We start from the raw sequence: 19858 nt of genomic DNA on the forward strand, positions 1-19858 counted from the left end.
ATCCAACCAGTCCATTTGAAGGAGATCAGCCCTGGGTGTTCTTTGGAAGGAATGATGCTAAAGCTGAAACTCCAGTAGTTTGGCCACCTCATGCGAAGAGTTGACTCATTGGAAAAGACTCTGATGCTGGGAGGGATTGGGGGCAGGAGGAGAAGGGGACGACAGAGGATGAGATGGCTGGATGGCATCACTGACTCGATGGACCTGAGTTTGAGTGAATTCCGGGAGTTGGTGATGGACAGGGAGCCCTGGCGTGCTGCAATTCATGGGTCGCAAAGAGTCAGACACGACTGAGCGACTGAACTGAACTTAACTGAATAACTATATACACAGCATTTACATTTTACTTACAACTATTTATATAGAATTTACATATTATTAGGTATTATAGGTACTTTAGAGATGGCAAAGTATATGGGAGGATGTGCATAGGTTACATGCAATTACTTCATCACTTTATATTAAGAAATTGAGCATCTGTGGATTTTGGTATCCAAGGTGGGTTCAGGGACCAATTCACCCCAGGACACTCACATAGAGAGATGACTGTATCACTGTCATTAGGAAATACACACTAATATATTTAGGGATAAACAACCATGATATAAGGTATGTAACTTACCCTCAAATGATTTTTAAAAAATTTTTAAATATGTATTCATGCATATACACTGACAACCTCCAAACAGAAAAATTAGTATCACTGTTATAAATTCCTATTGAGTTCTACTTCCCTACCAATTTCCATTTTACATCTGTAGATCACAACATCTGTATATATCTTTAATAAGGACCCTGAGCCAGAAAGAATAAATTATACTCAAAATACTCTGTTTTTAATAGACATGGAAACATACATAAAAGAAAGGTTTCCAACAACATACAAAACTTTAAATTATAAACTTAGTGTTAATCTATGAAATTTTACTATGTCTAAACACTCATATCCCAATAAATCCAAACAGTTGATTTTAATATACCTCCTGCTATCTAAGGAACACTTTGTATACAGAATGTAAACTCTGCTGACCTGCCCTGACTCAGAGTCTACCAGTTCATTCACCATATCAAATCCAGAACCACCAACATACAGTTACCCCAGATTTTTTGCCTTGAACACCAGAGCCTGTAGCTTCCCTGGTAGCTCAGACGGTAAAGAGTACCTGCAGTGCAGAAGAACCAGGTTTGATCCCTGGGTCAGGAAGATCCCCTGGAGAAGGAAATGGCAACCCACTCCAGTATTCTTGCCTAGGAAATCCCACAGATGGAGGAGCCTGGCAGGCTATAGTCCATGGGGTCACAAAGAGTCGGACACGACTGAGCAACTTCACTTTCTTTCCAGAGCCTGTGCTGTTTTTCTTCTCTGTAGCTTCTTGACGCCAGGATGCATACCATCATGTTTTCTAAACTGGCTACCTTTACAATTTTGCCAAAGCTTGCCTTGGTTATCACATAAATCTGGTTCTACATCTGCTGTTAAGATAGAAATCTCCTTCCAGGATCTTAGACTCTATCCCCAAAGACAGTCAAATACTCAGTGTAAACCAATTTCAATGTAGCATTTCAAGACAAAAAGGCCCAAGGAGACGAGAGTCAAACAAACTCTCTCTGCCCCCAGAAGGTACTAAAAGCTAAACAGTTGAAAAATGAAGGAATTAAACAGATGTTTTTCTACAGATACTAAAATGGCCCCCTCTACCACTACCCCCTCTACCAATAAAGCAAAATAAGTTGTGACTCAAACTTAGATTTCCTTAGACTTTAAAATCTAAGTCAGAAACTTTAGATAAAATCTCTCTGGTCAGAAAAGAGTGAAAATATCTTATTTTAAGGACCTTTTCAGACAATGTATTTAAAGCAACATTATTTTCATTTCAATAGCTTAGCGTCCACAGTTATTCATGATAAAAAAGATGTGGATAAAACAAATTAATCTACTGTTTCCTGATAGCTCAGTTGGGAAAGAATCCACCTGCAATGGATGGAGACCCCAGTTCGATTCCTGGGTCAGGAAGATCTGCTGGAGAAGGGATAGGCTACCCACTCCAGTGTTCTTGGCCTTCCTTTGTGGCTCAGCTGGTAAAGAATATGCCTGCAATGCAGGAGCCCTCGGTTCAATCCCTGGGTTGGGAAATCCCCTGGAGAAGGGAAAGGCTACCCACTCCAGTATTCTGGCCCAGAGAATTCGGGCAAAGACTCAGACATGACTGAGTGACTTTCACTTTCAATAGATATATATATCTACCCAATCTTTTTTCTACAAATGTATACATTCATAAAATTGACTGAAAACAGGAATTTATACCAACCTTAAAATTGTGATCTAGTTCATCTTCATTTTCAGTTTCATTTTCAGCTTCTAAATCAATATCATCGTTGTCATCACTTTCATCTACTACGTCATCCACTGTGATACAAAATGTGCTATAAGTAGGTCAGAGGTAAGCATTCTATAACATGCACATCCAAAAGTAGAATGTTATATAATATATACAGCACCAGTATCTCAATTACTAAAGGAAAAGTAAATTACATTTTCTTATTAAAAAATGTCTCTAATGTTGTCCCAGGTGTTGAAAAACCTATGAGATGAAGTGACAATACTTCAAAATTTGAAAAAGCACTCTAAAAATGTATGGGCTTTTTACTAATGTTGGCACGTTCTAAAAAATTAATGTCTTATATTGCAACAGCCTCAATGAAACATCTTGTTTCCTATTTATGATACATTTCAATAACTACTTTCATCCACTTACAATTCACTTCCCATTTATTTCCCTCAATGACTGCCATGTGCCATGCACTGTGTTGTGTGCTGGGAATTTTTAAAAAGATGTGTAAATGCAGTCTCTGCCCTCAGGGCACTTATGAAGTTAAATAGAGAAAGACTAAAAATAATTATAACATAAAAGATACATGCTAATGAAGGCATAAACTTAAAAATGCCATGGGAAAACAGGGACGGGAAGTAAATACAAACTGCTTAGGACCAAGATTATTAGTAACCACTTCACAAAACAAGTAGTAAGCAGTATCTTAGAGGAAAATATAGCAACTTTCTGAGTGAACTTAAGAGTGTGTGAGTGTGGCTTTTAAGAAGAAGAGATGACAACCCGAAAATAAGTTTAATGATATCTTTGGAAAATAATAAGTTAATCATGACTTAACTTGCATGCTTGAGAAAGTACTAGGAAAAGCACAGAAGAATGAGAAAGTGAAGGGTATGAGAGGCCAAGTAGTTTAGATTTTCACCCAACAGAAGACAAGTACCAGGGATTTTTAAGAGGATAGTGGTTTAAGACTTTTGAAAAGATCGCTCTGACAGGCATGAGCATCAGAACACAGATGTGGAAGGGGACCAGTGAACAGAGGAAAAGACAATAACTACGTGGACCAATACAGTAGTAATGAGGACGAAAAACGAACATACATTAGAGAAAGCCCAGGAAATAGAATGCAAAAACCATGAGGGCATGGGTGTGGGGGACACAAGGAAAGAAGCATAGAGGAGAGCTCTGAGAGGACTCATGTAAGCAATGAGTGCATTGGGACAAAGTGGAGAATATTTTTAAAGAATATGTTCCCACACTTCGCTTTTATTTTTTATTCTATTGAGGAATAACTGACAAATATAACTGTATATTAAAAGTGCAAGATGTAATGATATATGGTAAAATGGTAAATCAGGGTAAAATGACTGTCAGGATGAAGATAATACCTCCTTCATTTCACACGGCTAACACTGTTAACACCCTGTATGTGTGTGTACACGTACACGTGGTGAGAATGCTTAAGATGTACTCTCAGAAACTTTCAAATACACAATGCCACATTAACTAGAATGGGAAAGACCAGAGATCTCTTCAAGAAAATTACAGATACCAAGGGAACATTTCATGCAAAGATGGGCTCAATAAAGGACAGAAATGGTATGGACCTAACAGAAGCAGAAGATATTAAGAAGAGGTGGCAAGAATACACAGAAGAACTGTACATAAAGATATTCATGACCCAGATAATCACGATGGTGTGATCACTGACCTAGAGCCAGATATCCTAGAATGTGAAGTCAAGTGGGCCTTAGAAAGCATCACTATGAACAAAGCTAGTGGAGGTGATGGAATTCCAGTTGAGCTATTTCAAATCCTGAAAGATGATGCTGTGAAAGTGCTGCACTCAATATGCTAGCAAATTTGGAAAACTCAGCAGTGGCCACAAGACTGGAAAAGGTCAGTTTTCATTCCAATCCCAAACAAAGGCAATGCCAAAGAATGCTCAAACTACCGCACAATTGCACTCATCTCACACGCTAGTAAAGTAACGCTCAAAATTCTCCAAGTCAAGCTTCAGCAATACGCAAACCATGAACTTCCAGATGTTCAAGCTGGTTTTAGAAAAGGCAGAGGAACCAGAGATCAAATTGCCAACATCCACTGGATCATCGAAAAAGCAAGAGAGTTCCAGAAAAACATCTATTTCTGCTTCATTGACTATGCCAAAGCCTTTGACTGTGTGAATCACAATAAACCGTGGAAAATTCTGAAAGAGATGGGAATACCAGACCACCTGATCTGCCTCTTCAGAAATCTGTATGCAGGTCAGGAAGCAACAGTTAGAACTGGACATGGAACAACAGACTGGTTCCAAAAAGGAAAAGGAGTACGTCAAGGCTGAATATTGTCACCCTGCTTATTTAACTTATATGCAGAGTACATCATGAGAAACACTGGGCTGGAGGAAGCACAAGCTGGAATCAAGATTGCTGGGAGAAATATTAATAACCTCAGATATGCAGATGACACCACCCTTATGGCACAAAGTGAAGAGGAACTCAAAAGCCTCTTGATGAAAGTGAAAGAGGAGAGTGAAGAAGTTGGCTTAAAGCTCAACATTCAGAAAACGAAGATCATGGCATCTGGTCCCATCACTTCATGGCAAACAGATGGGGAAACAGTGGAAACAGTGTCAGACTTTATTTTTGGGGGCTCCAAAATCACTGCAGATGGTGACTGCAGCCATGAAATTAAAAGACACTTATTCCTTGGAAGGAAAGTTATGACCAACATAGATAGCATATTCAAAAGCAGAGACATTACTTTGCCAACAAAGGTCTGTCTAGTCAAGGCTATGGCTTTTCCAGAAGTCACATACGGATGTGAGAGCTGGACTATAAAGAAAGCTGAGCACCAAAGGATTGATGCTTTTGAACTGTGGTGTTGGAGAAGATTCTGGAGAGTCCCTTGAACTCCAAGGAGAACCAACCAGACCATCCTAAAGGAGATCAGTCCTGAGTGTTCATTGGAAGGACTGATGTTAAAGCTGAAACTCCAATACTTTGGCCACCTCATGTGAACAGTTGACTCATTGGAAAAGACCCTGATGCTGGGAAAGATTGAGAGCAGGAGGAGAAGGGGATGACAAAGGATGAGATGGTTAGATGGCATCACCAACTCAAAGGAGATGAGTTTGAGTAAACACCAGGGGTTGATGATGGAAAGGGAGGCCTGGCGTGCTGCAGTCCGTGGTGTCGCGAAGAGTCGGACACAACTGAGCAACTGAACTGAACTGAACTGAACCATGCTATATGTTAGACCCTCAGAACTCACTAAAAATGTACACGCTTGGATCTTATCACGCATTTACCATTCTCCCAGCCCCTGGAATCCAACATTCTATTCCGTTTCTTTGAAACTGGTTTTTTTTGTCTTAATTCAAAGATTCCATGTATAAGTGATACCACACAGTATCTGTCTTTCTGTGTCTTGCACATTTCACTTAGCATAAATGCCCTCCAGATTCATCCATGCTGTCACAAATGATATTTATTCTTTTTATTGGCTGAATCATCTATACAAATCACTTTTCTTTTATCCATGGAAAGACATTAAGGTTATTTACATATGTTGACTAGTGTAAATAATGCTGAAATGAACATGAGTATGCTTTTATCTCTTTAAGATAATGTACCATGTTACATTCCTACCAACAGAGTGCAAGGGTTCTGTTTTCTCCAATCCTTGCTATTTGCTGTCTCTTGTCTCTTTGATAATAGCCATTCTAAGAGGTGTGAGGGGGTTTCTCTTGTGCTTCCCTGATGATTACTGGTAGACAGCACCTTTTCATTATCTTCTGGCCATGGTACATCGTTCTTTGGGGAAAAAGTCTATTCAAGTCTTTTGCCCATTTTTAATTGCACTATCTCCCTTTGTACTATTCAGCTATATGAGTTCTGTGTATTTTTTATATTAATCTTTCATTAGATATATAGTTTCTAAATATCTTTTCCTATTCTATAGGCTGCCTTTTCAATAAATTCTCCTTTGCTGTGCAGAATCTTTTTAGTTTGATACAGTCCCACTTGTTTATTTTAGCTTCTGTTGCCTATGGTTTTGTTATCTTAACCAAGAAATCACTGCTAAGACCAACTACATCAAGGATCTTTTCCCGTAAGTTTTCTTCTAGGAGTTTTATAGTTTCAGGTCTTATATATACAGTTTACCCATTTCGAGTCAATTTTGTGGCTGGTGTAAAATAGGGGTCCAGCTTCATTCTTTTGCATGTGTGCCGGGAGCCGGCATATTGCATATTGAGTGCATATTGCATATTGAGTGCAGCACTTTTCAGGATCTGGAATAGCTCAACTGGAATTCTATCACTGCCGGTAGCCAGCGTGAGGAACTCCGCCCATGACAAAGGTCATGAGGAAGGAGGCTTGGCATACGCAAAGGCGGGATCAAGCCTCAGGAGTCTCCCTGGAAATTCTCGAGCAATCTACCCCCAAAACCAGAGTCTGCCTACTTTCTGCTTTGTGCTTTCACCTACACCTCAGACTTTACGGGGGGCTGTCCCCCACTACCTCTCTGAAAAAAGTTAGCTTACAGCTCCAGTTAATAATTCCTGGGTGTGACAGTGTTTAACCTACAAACTCCTTTGGAAATCCTCTAGCCTGCCTGAATAGGTTTTTCCGGCCACATGTGATTGTTCAGAGCCTCCCAACTGTGAGAGGCAGGAGATGTTCTAAACTGTCTAAACACAGATTCTTTTGAGTAGTTAAAAGATTGATTAGAAATTGTATTAGTGAAGGGATTTTCACTTGTTGGGCCAATGTTTGCTGCTAAGTTTCCATATCCCTTACCTGCTGTGTCCCTGGCAGTGTATTGGTTAATATAATTGGTGTAAATAGTAGCTTTAATGTTTGTAACCTGGGACCCTTGAGTTAATTCTTTTTGTAGCCCACCACACCTTTGCGCTGTACGAATGCAACTTTATCTAATGCTTTTGGAGGGTGGCTCCTGACCAATCACCTTTAGAGAAAAATAAGTTTTCTGAAGAAAAGGTCTTAAAATGTTAACAGGCCTCCGGGCCAGAAGATGATGCAAATCACCTAAGCTTTTGCATATGATAAGTTTGCAGGAAGAAAGCCTGGTTTGCTGCAAGACTCTACCCCTTCCCCCATTATCCTCTGTGCATAACTTAAGGTATAAAAACTACTTTGAAAAATAAAGTGCGGGCCTTGTTCACCGAAACTTGGTCTCACCATGTCGTTCTTTCTCTTACCTTCTGGCTGAATTATTCAGCCTCTTTTCTCCACTGAATTTCCTCACTGAGCTATCCTTATTTCAGCCTCTTTTCTTCACTGAATTTTCCTACTGAGCTATCCTCATTCTATTACTCTTTATATCCTTAATTAACATTTAATTAAGCAATTGTTTCCTGATCTTCGCCTACGCCGTCTCTCCTTCGAATACCCTGGTTCAGCCGGGGCTGGTCCCCGGCACATGTGGATACTAGTTTTCCCAACATAATTTATTAAGGAGACTGTCCTTTCCCCACTGTGTGTTGCTGGCACCCTCATCAAAACTTAGTTGACCGTATTATGCTTGGGCTTATGACCGGGCTGTTCCAGCTATTCTGTTCCAGCTCTTACGCCTGCTTTATTTGAGTACTGTACTATTTTGATTACCAATAGCTTACAATCAATCCAAAAAAAATCAATCCTGAATATTCACTGGAAGGACCGACACTGAAGTTGAAGCTTCAGTTGGACACGACTGAGCGACTGAACAACAAGCACATAATAGCTTGAAATCAGGAAGTGTGATGCCTCCAACTTTGTCCTCCTTTCTCAAGACTGCTTTGGCTATTTGGGTCTTTTATGGCTTCATATAAATTTTAGGATAGTATTTATATTTCTGTGAAAAATGCCACTGAAATTTTGATGGGGTTATATTGATTATGAAGATAACTTTGGTCAGCATGAACATTTTTATATTAATTCTTCCAAGTCAAGAACACAGGATATCTTTCAATTTGTGTGTGTGTCTAATTCAACGACTTTCAACAACATTTTATTAATCAGCACACTGGTCTTCAATTCCTTGGTAAAACTTATTTTTACATGCTTTATTGTCTTGATGCTACTGTAAATGGGGTTGCTTTCTTAATTTCTCTTTCAGATAGTTCATTATTAGTGCATAGGAATACAATGATGATTTGTATATTGATTTTGTATCCTATACCTTTACTGAATTCATCTATTAGTTCTAACAGTTTTTTGGTAGAGATGTTACAGTTTTCTTCTTATAAGATCATGTCACTGCAAACAGAGATGATTTCATTTCTTCCTTTATGAATTAAATGTCTTTTCTTTCTTTTTTCCCTAACCTAATGGCTATAGCTAGAATATCTGGTACTTTGCTAAATAAAATGGTCAGAGTGGGCATTCAGCTTTTGTTATTTTCCTGAAGTCTTTATATCTCTTTCATTTCTGATGGAAATTTGACAGGTGAAGTATTTTTTATTAACAGTTATTTTCTTCAAGCAATTTGAATATATCATCCTACTCTCTCCTGGCACGCAAAGCTTCTGCTTGAAAAGTTTGCTAATAGGCTTACCAGGATTACCTTGTAGCTAGGTACCTTGTTACCTGGTGGTGCTAGCAGTAAAGAACCCACCTGCCAATGCAGGAGACATAAGAGTGGGTTCAAGCCTTACGTCAGAAAGACCCTGTGGAGGAGGGCACAGCAACTCATTCTAGTATTCTTGCCTGGAAAATCCCTTAGAGAAGCCTGGAAGCCTACAGTCCATGTCGCACAGAGTCTAAAGCAGCTTGGCACACATGTACCTTGTTACCTAGAAGGTATCTCTAATTTTTTCTCTAACTGCTTTGAAAATCCTCCCTCTGCCTTCGATCTTTAAGAGCTTAATGGTAATGTCTTGGTGAAGATCTCTTAGGGGTGAATCTATTTGGGAATGTTTGAGCTTATGCACCTAGATAGCCATACCTTCATCAGATTTGGTAAGTTTGCAGCTATTATATTTTAGAGTAAGTTTTCTCTCCCTTTCTCTCTCTTCTTCTTCTTCTGAGACTCCCATTACATAGATGTTGTTTCATTTAATGGTGTTCCATTATTCACATAGGCCTTCTTCACTCTTTTTCTTTCTAATTTCTTTTTTTCCTTTGCCTGTATAATATCATGAGATTTGTCTACAAGTTCACAGATTCTTTCCTCTGCTTGACTAAGCCTGATACTGAAGTTCTCTACTGCATTATTCAGTGTATTCTTCAGGTCCAGAATTTGTTTTGTTCTTTTTATGATTTCTTTCTCTTCACTGAAATTCTCATTTTGTTCATGTATAGTTTTCCTAAGTTCACTGAACGGTTTATCTGTCTTCTCTTGAATTATCTGAGCTTCCTTAATCATTTTGAATTCTTTTTCAGATAACTCCCAGATCTCCATTTCTTTAAGTTCAGTTACTGATGGTGCTAGTGGTAAAGAAGCCACCTGCCAATGTAAGGGACATAAGAGATACACAGTGGTCAGGCTCACTGGGATTCTTCTGCTCTCCATGGGAAAAACTCTACTGAGGAGAACCTTCCTGATGCCAAACTGCCCTGGACTGGGAGATCAAGTGATAGAAATAAAATGCTCCCTGTACTTTTCTGTGTGGCCATTCTTGGGTTTTGTGCTCTACGGGGTTTCTGATGCTTGTTCATTCTAATCCAGAGCTACCTATTTACATCATATTCTCATTTGCTACTTATTGTTTTTGCTGTATTTGCAGGGAAGATGAGCACTGGAACCTTCTACCCCTCCATCTTGCTGATGTAACCTTCTTTAGACTCTTTTTTACTTCTATTTCCAATGTGACTTATTACCATGAAGATTATAAACTCCTTTCCACTCTCCAAGTATCTGTTCTCTCTTTCAATTTAGTACCTGAACCTCTGAGTTTTAGCTAGAGGTTATAGATTCCAGCCCCCTTCACAGTAGTTACAGTCATGATTAAATTTTGGCCAACAGTATGTGAGGCAAAGTTGTCAATACAAACTCCAGGTCACATTCTTTAAAAAGGAAACTGCCCTCCATCTTCTTTCATTACCATTTTCCACATGCACATAAGGAAAACACCATAGGAGATGATGAAAACAGAATCTTTTTCCTTTGATGACATGGTGGACAGATACCTACTGTCCAGGATCACCTGACAAGCCCATCTTCTGAATGGATATGTGGAAGGAAAAAAAAATCTATTTCATGGCAATATAGCAAATGGGCTCTGGAGACAGAATACCCAATTCAAATCCTGACTCCTCCATTTACTAACTACATGACCTTGAACAAGTTACATAAGTTATTTTTGTCTAAGACTAACACTTACACTTTCACTATCCTCATCTATAAAATGGAGATACCCATGCATAGTGTTGTTGGGAGAGTTAAAGGAGTTAATACACGTAATGTGCCAGGAAAAGAGTATATGTTATAAAAATGTCCGTTATTACTACTGTTGCTCGAGTGACGAGGGTACTATACTGGGTCACTGGGTAACAGCAGCTCAGTCTATCCCAACTAATACAGTTACCAAATTGCTCTAAATTCTTTGGGAAATAAGACTGAAAAAACTATTTATATTGCATATAGTAACTGAGTCTATTTATGTCAGTGTATTAACAGCAGTTAGTTCTAGATAAACAGAGGAAATGATATTTGGAAAAAGAATTGTTAGGAAGAAAGAAGGAACTGAATTCAGAAAAGCCTACTGCAAACAAGAAAGACAAGCCTTGGATAGGAAGAAGGAAAAATGCAGTTCAGCATCAGAGAGAAAATATGTTTTTAATTTTTAATCAAACCTGTCAAATATCTTCCTTTATAGGTATTTTCCTTTGGTTTCATACTCCAGATGTGAAATGCCATATAGCTTAGAGTATCTAAGACCTTTTTTTCTATTCCAATGATCTACTTTTATACCATCAACACTAAAAATCAATTATTACATTAATAACTTAATCTCACAACTAAAAGCAGGGAATATAAATCATCCTTGTTAATTTTCAAAATGTTCTTGGCTCATTTATAGTAAAGACAAAGATACAGGGGAAAAAAAACTAAAATGGCTATCAATAGGAAACCAGTTAGATAAATTATACAATATCTGTATAATATAATAATTTAAAAGTATGAGTCAGCACTTTCCATAAGGTTTTGGAATGTATATTCCAATAGGATTTATTTTGTTGGTCCTATTGCTCTTAAAAATGTGATCTTTCCCTTTGTGTTTTCTAATGGTTATTGTGTGCCTATGTCTATCAAATTCATACACAAATAAACATACACATGCACCCAAAGGAAAGCTAGTGAATTTTATTCACTTATCTTGTAAATAGTACGTCACTGAACTTTTATTTGGTCTAAGATACACTTTATAATTGATTTGCTTCAATTTTCTGCATAAACAGCAACATCCTCCACAGACACTGATATAACTTTATCTCACTCTTTTAATGATTAGTATCTTTCCTTTCCCTGTCTTACTGATCTCACTAGAGCTTTCAAAACAATGTTAACGAATAAAGGTCGAGAGAGGCTTCCTCTAACACTTCATAACTATTTGTGATGTTGGTTACTGATCTGAGTTAGATAATACACAGCCAGCTTGGAAAATATTCCTTGATTCATTAAGAAATTTAATCTGGAACTAATAATAATTTTTATCAACCCCTTTCATGGTATTTATTAAGATAATCACTGTTTTTCTTTCTTTGATATATTGATAAATTTTCATTAAAGTCTTAATATTACAATAAACTTACTTTCTAAAATAATCCTTATGTTGTCAAAGTGTCTTAAATCTGAAAATGCTGCTCAATTCAATTTGCTAATATTTTAGATTTTTATATTTATCTTCATTAGTGACAATGATCTGTAAATTGTTTCAGGTTTTGATTTCAGCATCATACTAGTTTCTAAGCTTTTCTTTATTTCCCATGCTCTGGAAAATCAAGTATAGGAAAATTTCTTGAAAGTTGAGAGAAATAACCTACTGTTTGATGTCTTCACTGAAGACAACTTGATTGCATACTCTTGATTGCAGGTTTTCTACTATGTAAGTCAATTTTGAGTGAAAGTCGCTCAGTAGTGTCCAGCTCTTTGCAACCCCATAGACTACACAGTCAATGGAATTCTCCAGGCCAGAATACTGGAGTGGGTAGCCTTTCCCTTCTCCAGGGGATCTTCCCAACCCAGAAATCGAACCCAGGTCTCCCACATTGCAGGCGGATTCTTTACCAGCTGAGCCACAAGGGAAGCCCAAGAACACTGGAGTGGGTAGCCTATACCTTCTCCAGAGGGTCTTCCCGACCCAGGAATCAAACCAGGGTCTCCTGAATTGCAGGCAGATTCTCTACCAACTGAGCTATCAGGGAAGCCCAAGTCAATTTTAGTTATTTATATTTCCATAAAATATTGTCCATTTCAAATATATTTTCAAATGTATTAACAGGAGGTATCTTTAGCATCCACTTACATTGACTGGCTCTCCTCTATATAACTTACCAAGAACTTAAGACATTAAAATCACTCACTAATGCTGTGTTTCTATCAATTTATCCTTATTATTTAAATAATTATAGCTTCATCTACCTTTGTTTTAGTATTTGGCACATGTTATTATCTACTTTGCATAAAATCATCTTTACTATCTTGTTTTAACCATATTGTTTTGTATGTACATATTGTAGGGTAGTAATGTCTTCCTCACCTGTTTTGAGCTGGGAATAACAGATATACAGTTGCCAATCTGTTTAAGAGTTCAGTCTTACTATTTCAAGAGTTTCCAGATCTATCAGCTACTTAGATTTTGTTTTTAACCCAATCAGAGAGTCTCTTTTTTTACTGGGAGTATTTTATTCATTTAGGTATCTTATTACTGAAACTGATTTGCTTGTTCTTGCTTTGCATTCAGCATTCTCAGGATTTTGTACATCTTTGAAGTTTTCCTGCTTTTCTATAGCAGCACTTCAAGAATGTTTTCCAAGAAAAACATATACATAATTTTATGTAGAATTTCAAAGGGTTCTTAGTCTCTCAACTAGGAACTTAGTCCAGAACTGGACTTAGTCTAGAGACTAAGAACCATGGATTCCTATGGTTCAGTAGATTCTAGTCTATAGATCTCTGTTCTAGATGTTACTTTTACATTTTAAAACACATATTTGGGCCACTATTTCTATAATTACCATTTTATAAATATAGCAATATTATAATATTGATAAATATATGAATATATATTATTAAAAGACCCAGTTTGTGACAGCCATATATTATCTTTCATCAAAAATTAGTTAATTAAAAAAAATTAGTTAATATATTTCAAAATAACAGTATAACAACTATTTAACAATACATAATTTAACAATTGGTAATGTTAAATACAATTACTCTACTACCATGTCTCTGCACACCTGATTTCTTAATTCATCACTAGCCTGGCTGGAGTAATATTTCATGTAATTACTTCAGGAAGGGGACCTGGGCAATATGCTCCTGTATCCTTGAAAGGGGACCTGGGCAATATGCTTCTGTACCCTTGCATATCTAAGAATATGTTACCTTTACATACGAGTGGCAACTAATAAGGGTTCAGAAATCTTAAGAACTCTTTTCCTTCAAATCTCCAAGGAGGCTGCTTCACTATCTTTTGGCATTAAATGTTCAAGAGAATAAGTCTTGTGGCCAGTTCAATTCATTCACTAACAAATGTTAAACGCACATTCACTGTGTCTCATGCAATCTAATGGATGCTGAGGATAAAATGAAGGAAAAAAACAGTTTTATCTTCATGGAATTTACAGTCTAACTGAGAAAGATAAAAAATAATGAAAACTGATAAATGTAATGAAGCCTGATATGTGAGAAAGTGATGAAGAGGAGAAAAATTGTGTTATCCATATGTCTATGCAAGTGTCATTAGAATCTTTCTCTCACATCTTCTTCCTGAAGGCTTGTTAGTTGATATAAGTAATCATCTCTAGTTCAGTGATACATCAATCTGGCCCTCAATCCAAAGCCAGAGAAACTGCATTTCATAGAAGAGTGAATTAGAGCTGACACTCTTTAATCTATTCTTTTCTCCACCGTGTTTGTTGCACATCCTGTTTATTCCATGAGAATGCTCCTTTTATCTAGTTTTCAGATTCAGTACAGTTTTTTTCCCCTCTATTTATAAAGTATGTTGGTAATTTTAAATGGAATAAGAATGGAATGGAATTAGATCACTACTTTCACTTAGCTATCTTTAATCAAGTCCCAGACTTAGTCTTAGACATACCTTTTAAACAAAGTTTGTAAATAATCCATTTTGACAGTGTGTGTAGACTAAACTATTTTAATAACTACTTTAGAAATGAAATCGTAAGACTATACTCTGCGATATATCAATGATAAGAAACTAATTAAATTTACTTAAAAATTATCTTAAATCACTTACTTCAAAGAATTGCTCTCAATTATAAATAAAAGATCTTTTATTTTTTTTAAAGTGATCAACTAATGAGGAAATACTGTAGAAATCTTAATAGCCTAGATTACTTTCTCTTTTTAATTTGCTAGCTCTTATCAAAAAAATTCTGCTTTTTTGTCCTCACATTAAGATATGTAAACTCTTACTTCCTTTGCTATGTACACAGCATTGTACCAAAATGACAAAGATTCAATTTACGATAATTTTGTATTTTCTATCAGGTAAAGAAAGCTGAGTGCAGAACAACTGATGCTTTTGAACTGTGACGTTGGAGAAGACTCTTGAGAGTCCCTTGGACTGCAGGGAGATTCAACCAGTCCATCCTAAAGGAAATCAGTCCTGGGTATACATTGGAAGGACTGATGTTGAAGCTGAAACTCCAATACTTTGGCCACCTGATGTGAAGAGCTGACTCATTTGAAAAGAGCCTGATGTTGAGAAAGATTGAATGCAGGAGGAGAAGGGGACGACAGAGGATAAGATGGTTAGATGGCATCACCAACTCAATGGACATGAGTTTGGGTAAACTCCGGGAGTTGGTGATGGACAGGGAGGCCTGGCGTGCTGTGGTTCACGGGGTTGCAGAGTCGGACACAACTGAGCAACTGAACTGAACTGAACTGAAGTAATGGTGCAAGTTTTGTTGAACATAAAACTGTAACTGGTTTAGTGATTAGGCATTTTAACTTTTAAAAATGAAGTTCATTAAAAAGCTACAAATGTAAGCTCAAATATAATTACCTAAACATTTATAAGAATGTTTATACATTCTTATATTTTGAAAATTTATATAAGCTATCAAATATTGTTTCTACATGGTGCTGACAGTTCTTCACAATTCACATTTACACATATGTAGCATATCCCACATTCTTTCCCTTAATCACTCAACTGTAATTTCTTATATTTGAAGAAATATTTATTAACTAAAAAGTAATCTGAAAGCATATCATGTTCATTAAAGCCTTCTTTTGCTAGGGAGATGAACAAAAGCAAAAATAGATAAAGTCACACAATTCCAACAACCACCAGAAGCCAGCAAGAACCATGTGGTCCTACCTTCAGGAGGTAAACTGTAGAGCTGGGCCACAGGTCCAGTCACAGGAATAACAGGTAACTGGAAATGGAAAGAACTTTTAATCGTTGGGAGTGGCAGGCGATTTTTAGGAAAGCATTTCCTCATTATCAGACTGGAGGTGTTGACAAGAGGATCAAGGGTCCTTACTGCCAAACATTCCTGTTTTATAAGAAAAGAAAAAAAAAAAGATAATGTGCCTTTGGTGAATAAGTGAAACAAGTTTATACTACTTCAGAAAATAATGTGTTAATAATTTTCAAAAGGCACATATCACAAAACCTAATATTTTTAACATAATTATAAAGTAGCTTTGACTAATCTGAAATATCTCTTTGTAAGAACCTCATATGGCAAATTTGGCAGCAATTTTCCTCACACATCCTAACTTAGCAGAAATCAGTACCATGTTTGGTTCCAGAACTCACCAAAGCACTAATACCTATGAGTGACTTAGGGAGCATTTCAGCAAGCCTAGGGCATAAAATAAAAATTTAATGGAAAATAAAAAAAGAAGAAAAACTCATAAAGAAAGATGTAAGAAATAAAAAGGAATGTGCATTTAGTGAGCCTTTCTCAGAATTCTATAAGTTATCATGCAATAGCACCTCTAATAAATTAGCTGTTCGACTTAGAAAAGAATAGCCTGAATATCACAATTTTAAGTTTTAAGAATTTAATTTACTATCCTGTTATCTAATCTTAAGAAGGGCTCTTGAATAGGACATTTGAAAGTATTTCATTTAACACTGTTATTATTGACAATTGACACTTAGATGGCTTTAAATGGCACTTTGATAACCTGTGCGATTTTCAACAGAAATCTTCACATCTGACCTGTCAATAGCTGAGAAACTAAGACTCAGAAGTGTGAAATGGCATAAACCATCACCCAATCTCTCCTCATATACTGTCTATTTTAGGAACAGTAAAAATAAGTGCATATGATTGATCTACAATAGAAAAAGCTGAGTTAACATAAAATGTGTATTCACATATCTTAACTACTCCCACAAAAAGATTAGTTGTCGTGTGTAAGACCAAGAGGGCACAATCAAGATGTTGGCTGGAATTTTCAAGAAGACAGATTTCATTCTAATAACTAGAGTCTTGTAAAAATAAAAGGGTAACTTTGCAACATCCCCACTCCCCATCATCGAGAGCCTTCTACAGATGCTAGAATACCGTTGAGAGGGTTTATGTGTACGATGGCTGGCAGAACCAGAATCCCTAACTCCAAGTTTCACTTTTGTACCTTCATTATTTGAAAATATTCTCTCCAGAACAAAGACACAGAGAACACTCACAAATAACATACCTCCCTTACTGGTCATAAAGGATTAATGAATATTTATGAAAGGAACATACAAAACTGAGTATAGATAACAGCACACCTTAGAAAATGTGGCTATATGGAATCCATTCCTGCCCAGGGAAGAAATTTATACATCTTCCTTCTACCTATGAGGGGAAAAAAAATCTCATCTTGCAGAGATAGACACTAAGTACTTTCTCGAACTTAGTCTAAGGTCACATGTGAGAAATGATTGTGCCTTTTGGTTTTCAAATTTTTTAAATATATTTATCATATTGTACTTTTAGAAACAGTAAGTTTTCTTAAGAACCAAATCCTATCATTAATAGATAATCATAATAACAGGAAGGAAATTAAAAACTTACTTGAGAAGTGTTATAAAGAATTTTCATCCCATTGGCATCAATAAATGCTTTTCTTCCCAACTTGATGTTTGTAACACTTTTTAAACTCTGTAAAATTCCTTTTCGAATGAGCATGTTTCTATGCCGATTATCATGGCGGTGCCAATCTACATAAATTGTTAAAAGGACTTGGACATATCCTCTGTCTACAGCTCTCCTGGCATTAGTTTCTTTAACAAAAGAAAATTGAAAAAGAATATTTTTAAAATAATAAAAGACATCGGTAAAGTCAAATTGAAAACATAACCATAATATTGTAATGAATTCTTATAATTCCTTTTTTCCAAGAAAAACTTTGGCAACCACATATTTCAATATTTTTAGCTAACAAAATAAATATGACAAGTTCCAGATAACAAAGTATAATTTTCTAGAAATCTGCCTATCTATTGTTTTGAGGTAAATAAATATCAAAATATCTTTAATACAATTAAGGTTGTATCTTTCCAAATGTTAATACTAATGAAACTTTCATATATTTTAAAACCTATTAATATACTAACTTTGATTACACCAAAAGGAATATATAAGCCTTTAACTTACTAGTTGTGACTCTGATTTTCTTAAAAGCCACTATCATTATTGCAACTTCCATTACAATATTTGTGTAAAATTAACTTTGTATGTTAGAACATTCTATTTATTTTTGTGTCTGGAAGAGCTAGTTTGCTAAGGTGTGGCTATCAGGCAAAGCAAAGTAGCTCTTCCAAACATACAATAGAGGTACTAAAGACCTTTCACATAAGAAAGCACCCCTCCTACCCCATGAGTTTCTCTCAGTTCTCTAATATCAGAACATAATGTCTAAGACGGCATTAAGAAGTTTGTTGATCTCAGTGTCTTTACCTATGTTTTAGGTGTGTATTAGCACATTTAAAACTAGTACTGCAGGCAACTAAAAGCAGCACAGCCTTACTGCTGCATTATCTTAATGTTCATGCCATGAGCCTGGCATTTTGTAGGTAAATATAGATGAGGAAGAGACTGGTATTTCTAACCAAACAACCTCAGGTGAGTTGGTATTGCACATTCTCTTGCACTCTTATCATTGGAGCACCCAAGTGGTGCTGGGTGGCGATCTATAAAAAGTTCAAATAGTTTTAACTAATAATAGTTTCATGTCTTTTAAACAAATATATATATATATATATATATATAATTTTTGTTTACACTAGTTGGAATATATAAGCCTTTAGCTTACTAGCTTTTTAGTATCACCAACAATACTTAAAAGATATTACTATCATAATGTCTTAAAAGAATGATTCTCTTAAAAAACATTACACTTACTGAAACTCCTATCACAAACTGTGTTTCCAGTGGAATTCCCAAAAGCCTAAATGGTATTTATGAGAAATATTTAAGTTCTTCATTGAAGATTAAATAAGAAACCTGTCCATAACACACAGTGAGTGACCCTTAGTACACAGCTATCTGCAATCCAGAGTCATTCTACTTGTCAGTTACGTTTTTACCAGATATGTTTGCCTACCATCCTCCTCTGAAGGAGAAAAAGGGAGGGAGTAAAAGAAAGATTATTATTTAAAACTGAAGATATCAGCATTTCAATCATTTTAGGTTACTGATTTCTATAAATCCTTGAAACTCATGTTTTAGTTTTTCCTGACTTAGAATTAGTGACTTTGTCATTAGTGATTCTACAAATTAGTAATAAGCTTTAATAAAAATTTAGCTTAATGGCTATTTTAATCTACTCTAAATCAAAAATATACACCTATATTAATTTAAAAATTAATGTTTAAACACCTTGAACAACAAAGGCAGGGTGGACACATCAAAGCAAGGCTACAGATATTTCTGAAATTAATCCAAGTATCCTAATCTTGGTCTACAGTTTTATCACATCATATATGAAAACAAAGCTATACAGCTAATCTAATTGAATACTACACATTTAAAGGACAGAACTGTCAACTGAATATAGCAGCTATAATACTAATACCTAAGGTTATTTTTTAATTTAACAAATCATTATCAAATATCAGATTTTCAATCAATTAATCATTTGTTACTATTCTTCTCATAATTCAAACTTAAGGGCAAGTTGGTCTCACCCTTGATAGACAGTTTTGGGGAAAAATAACATCAAAAGCCATCAACATAGATCTTTAGGATTGAATGTTATCATGGTTAAATACAATGTTAATTTAATCAACCAGTGAGAATGGGAGTGCTAAGAAAATTAATATTTAAAATATAGATACTGGGTATCACAGAGAGACAGATCCACATAATGTAGAT

At 36.1% G+C, this 19858-nt stretch overlaps 1 protein-coding gene across 4 annotated transcripts in view; it reads right to left on the reverse strand.

Annotated features, from left to right (window-relative positions):
- Positions 1 to 19858, reverse strand: part of AGTPBP1 (ATP/GTP binding carboxypeptidase 1) — a 193296-nt gene that overhangs the window by 100789 nt on the left and 72649 nt on the right. For all 4 annotated transcript variants that reach the window (XM_019966505.2, XM_019966503.2, XM_019966504.2 and 1 more), the window contains 3 exons: positions 17558 to 17766; positions 15862 to 16039; positions 2310 to 2407 (listed from right to left, as the gene is read on the reverse strand). In XM_019966505.2, the coding sequence (XP_019822064.2) occupies positions 2310 to 2407; positions 15862 to 16039; positions 17558 to 17766 (485 nt within the window). The remainder of the gene's footprint in view (positions 1 to 2309; positions 2408 to 15861; positions 16040 to 17557; positions 17767 to 19858) is intronic.

This window comes from Bos indicus, chromosome 8 (genome assembly GCF_029378745.1).
Source record: "Bos indicus isolate NIAB-ARS_2022 breed Sahiwal x Tharparkar chromosome 8, NIAB-ARS_B.indTharparkar_mat_pri_1.0, whole genome shotgun sequence".
In the NCBI taxonomy this organism is placed as follows: domain Eukaryota; kingdom Metazoa; phylum Chordata; class Mammalia; order Artiodactyla; family Bovidae; genus Bos; species Bos indicus.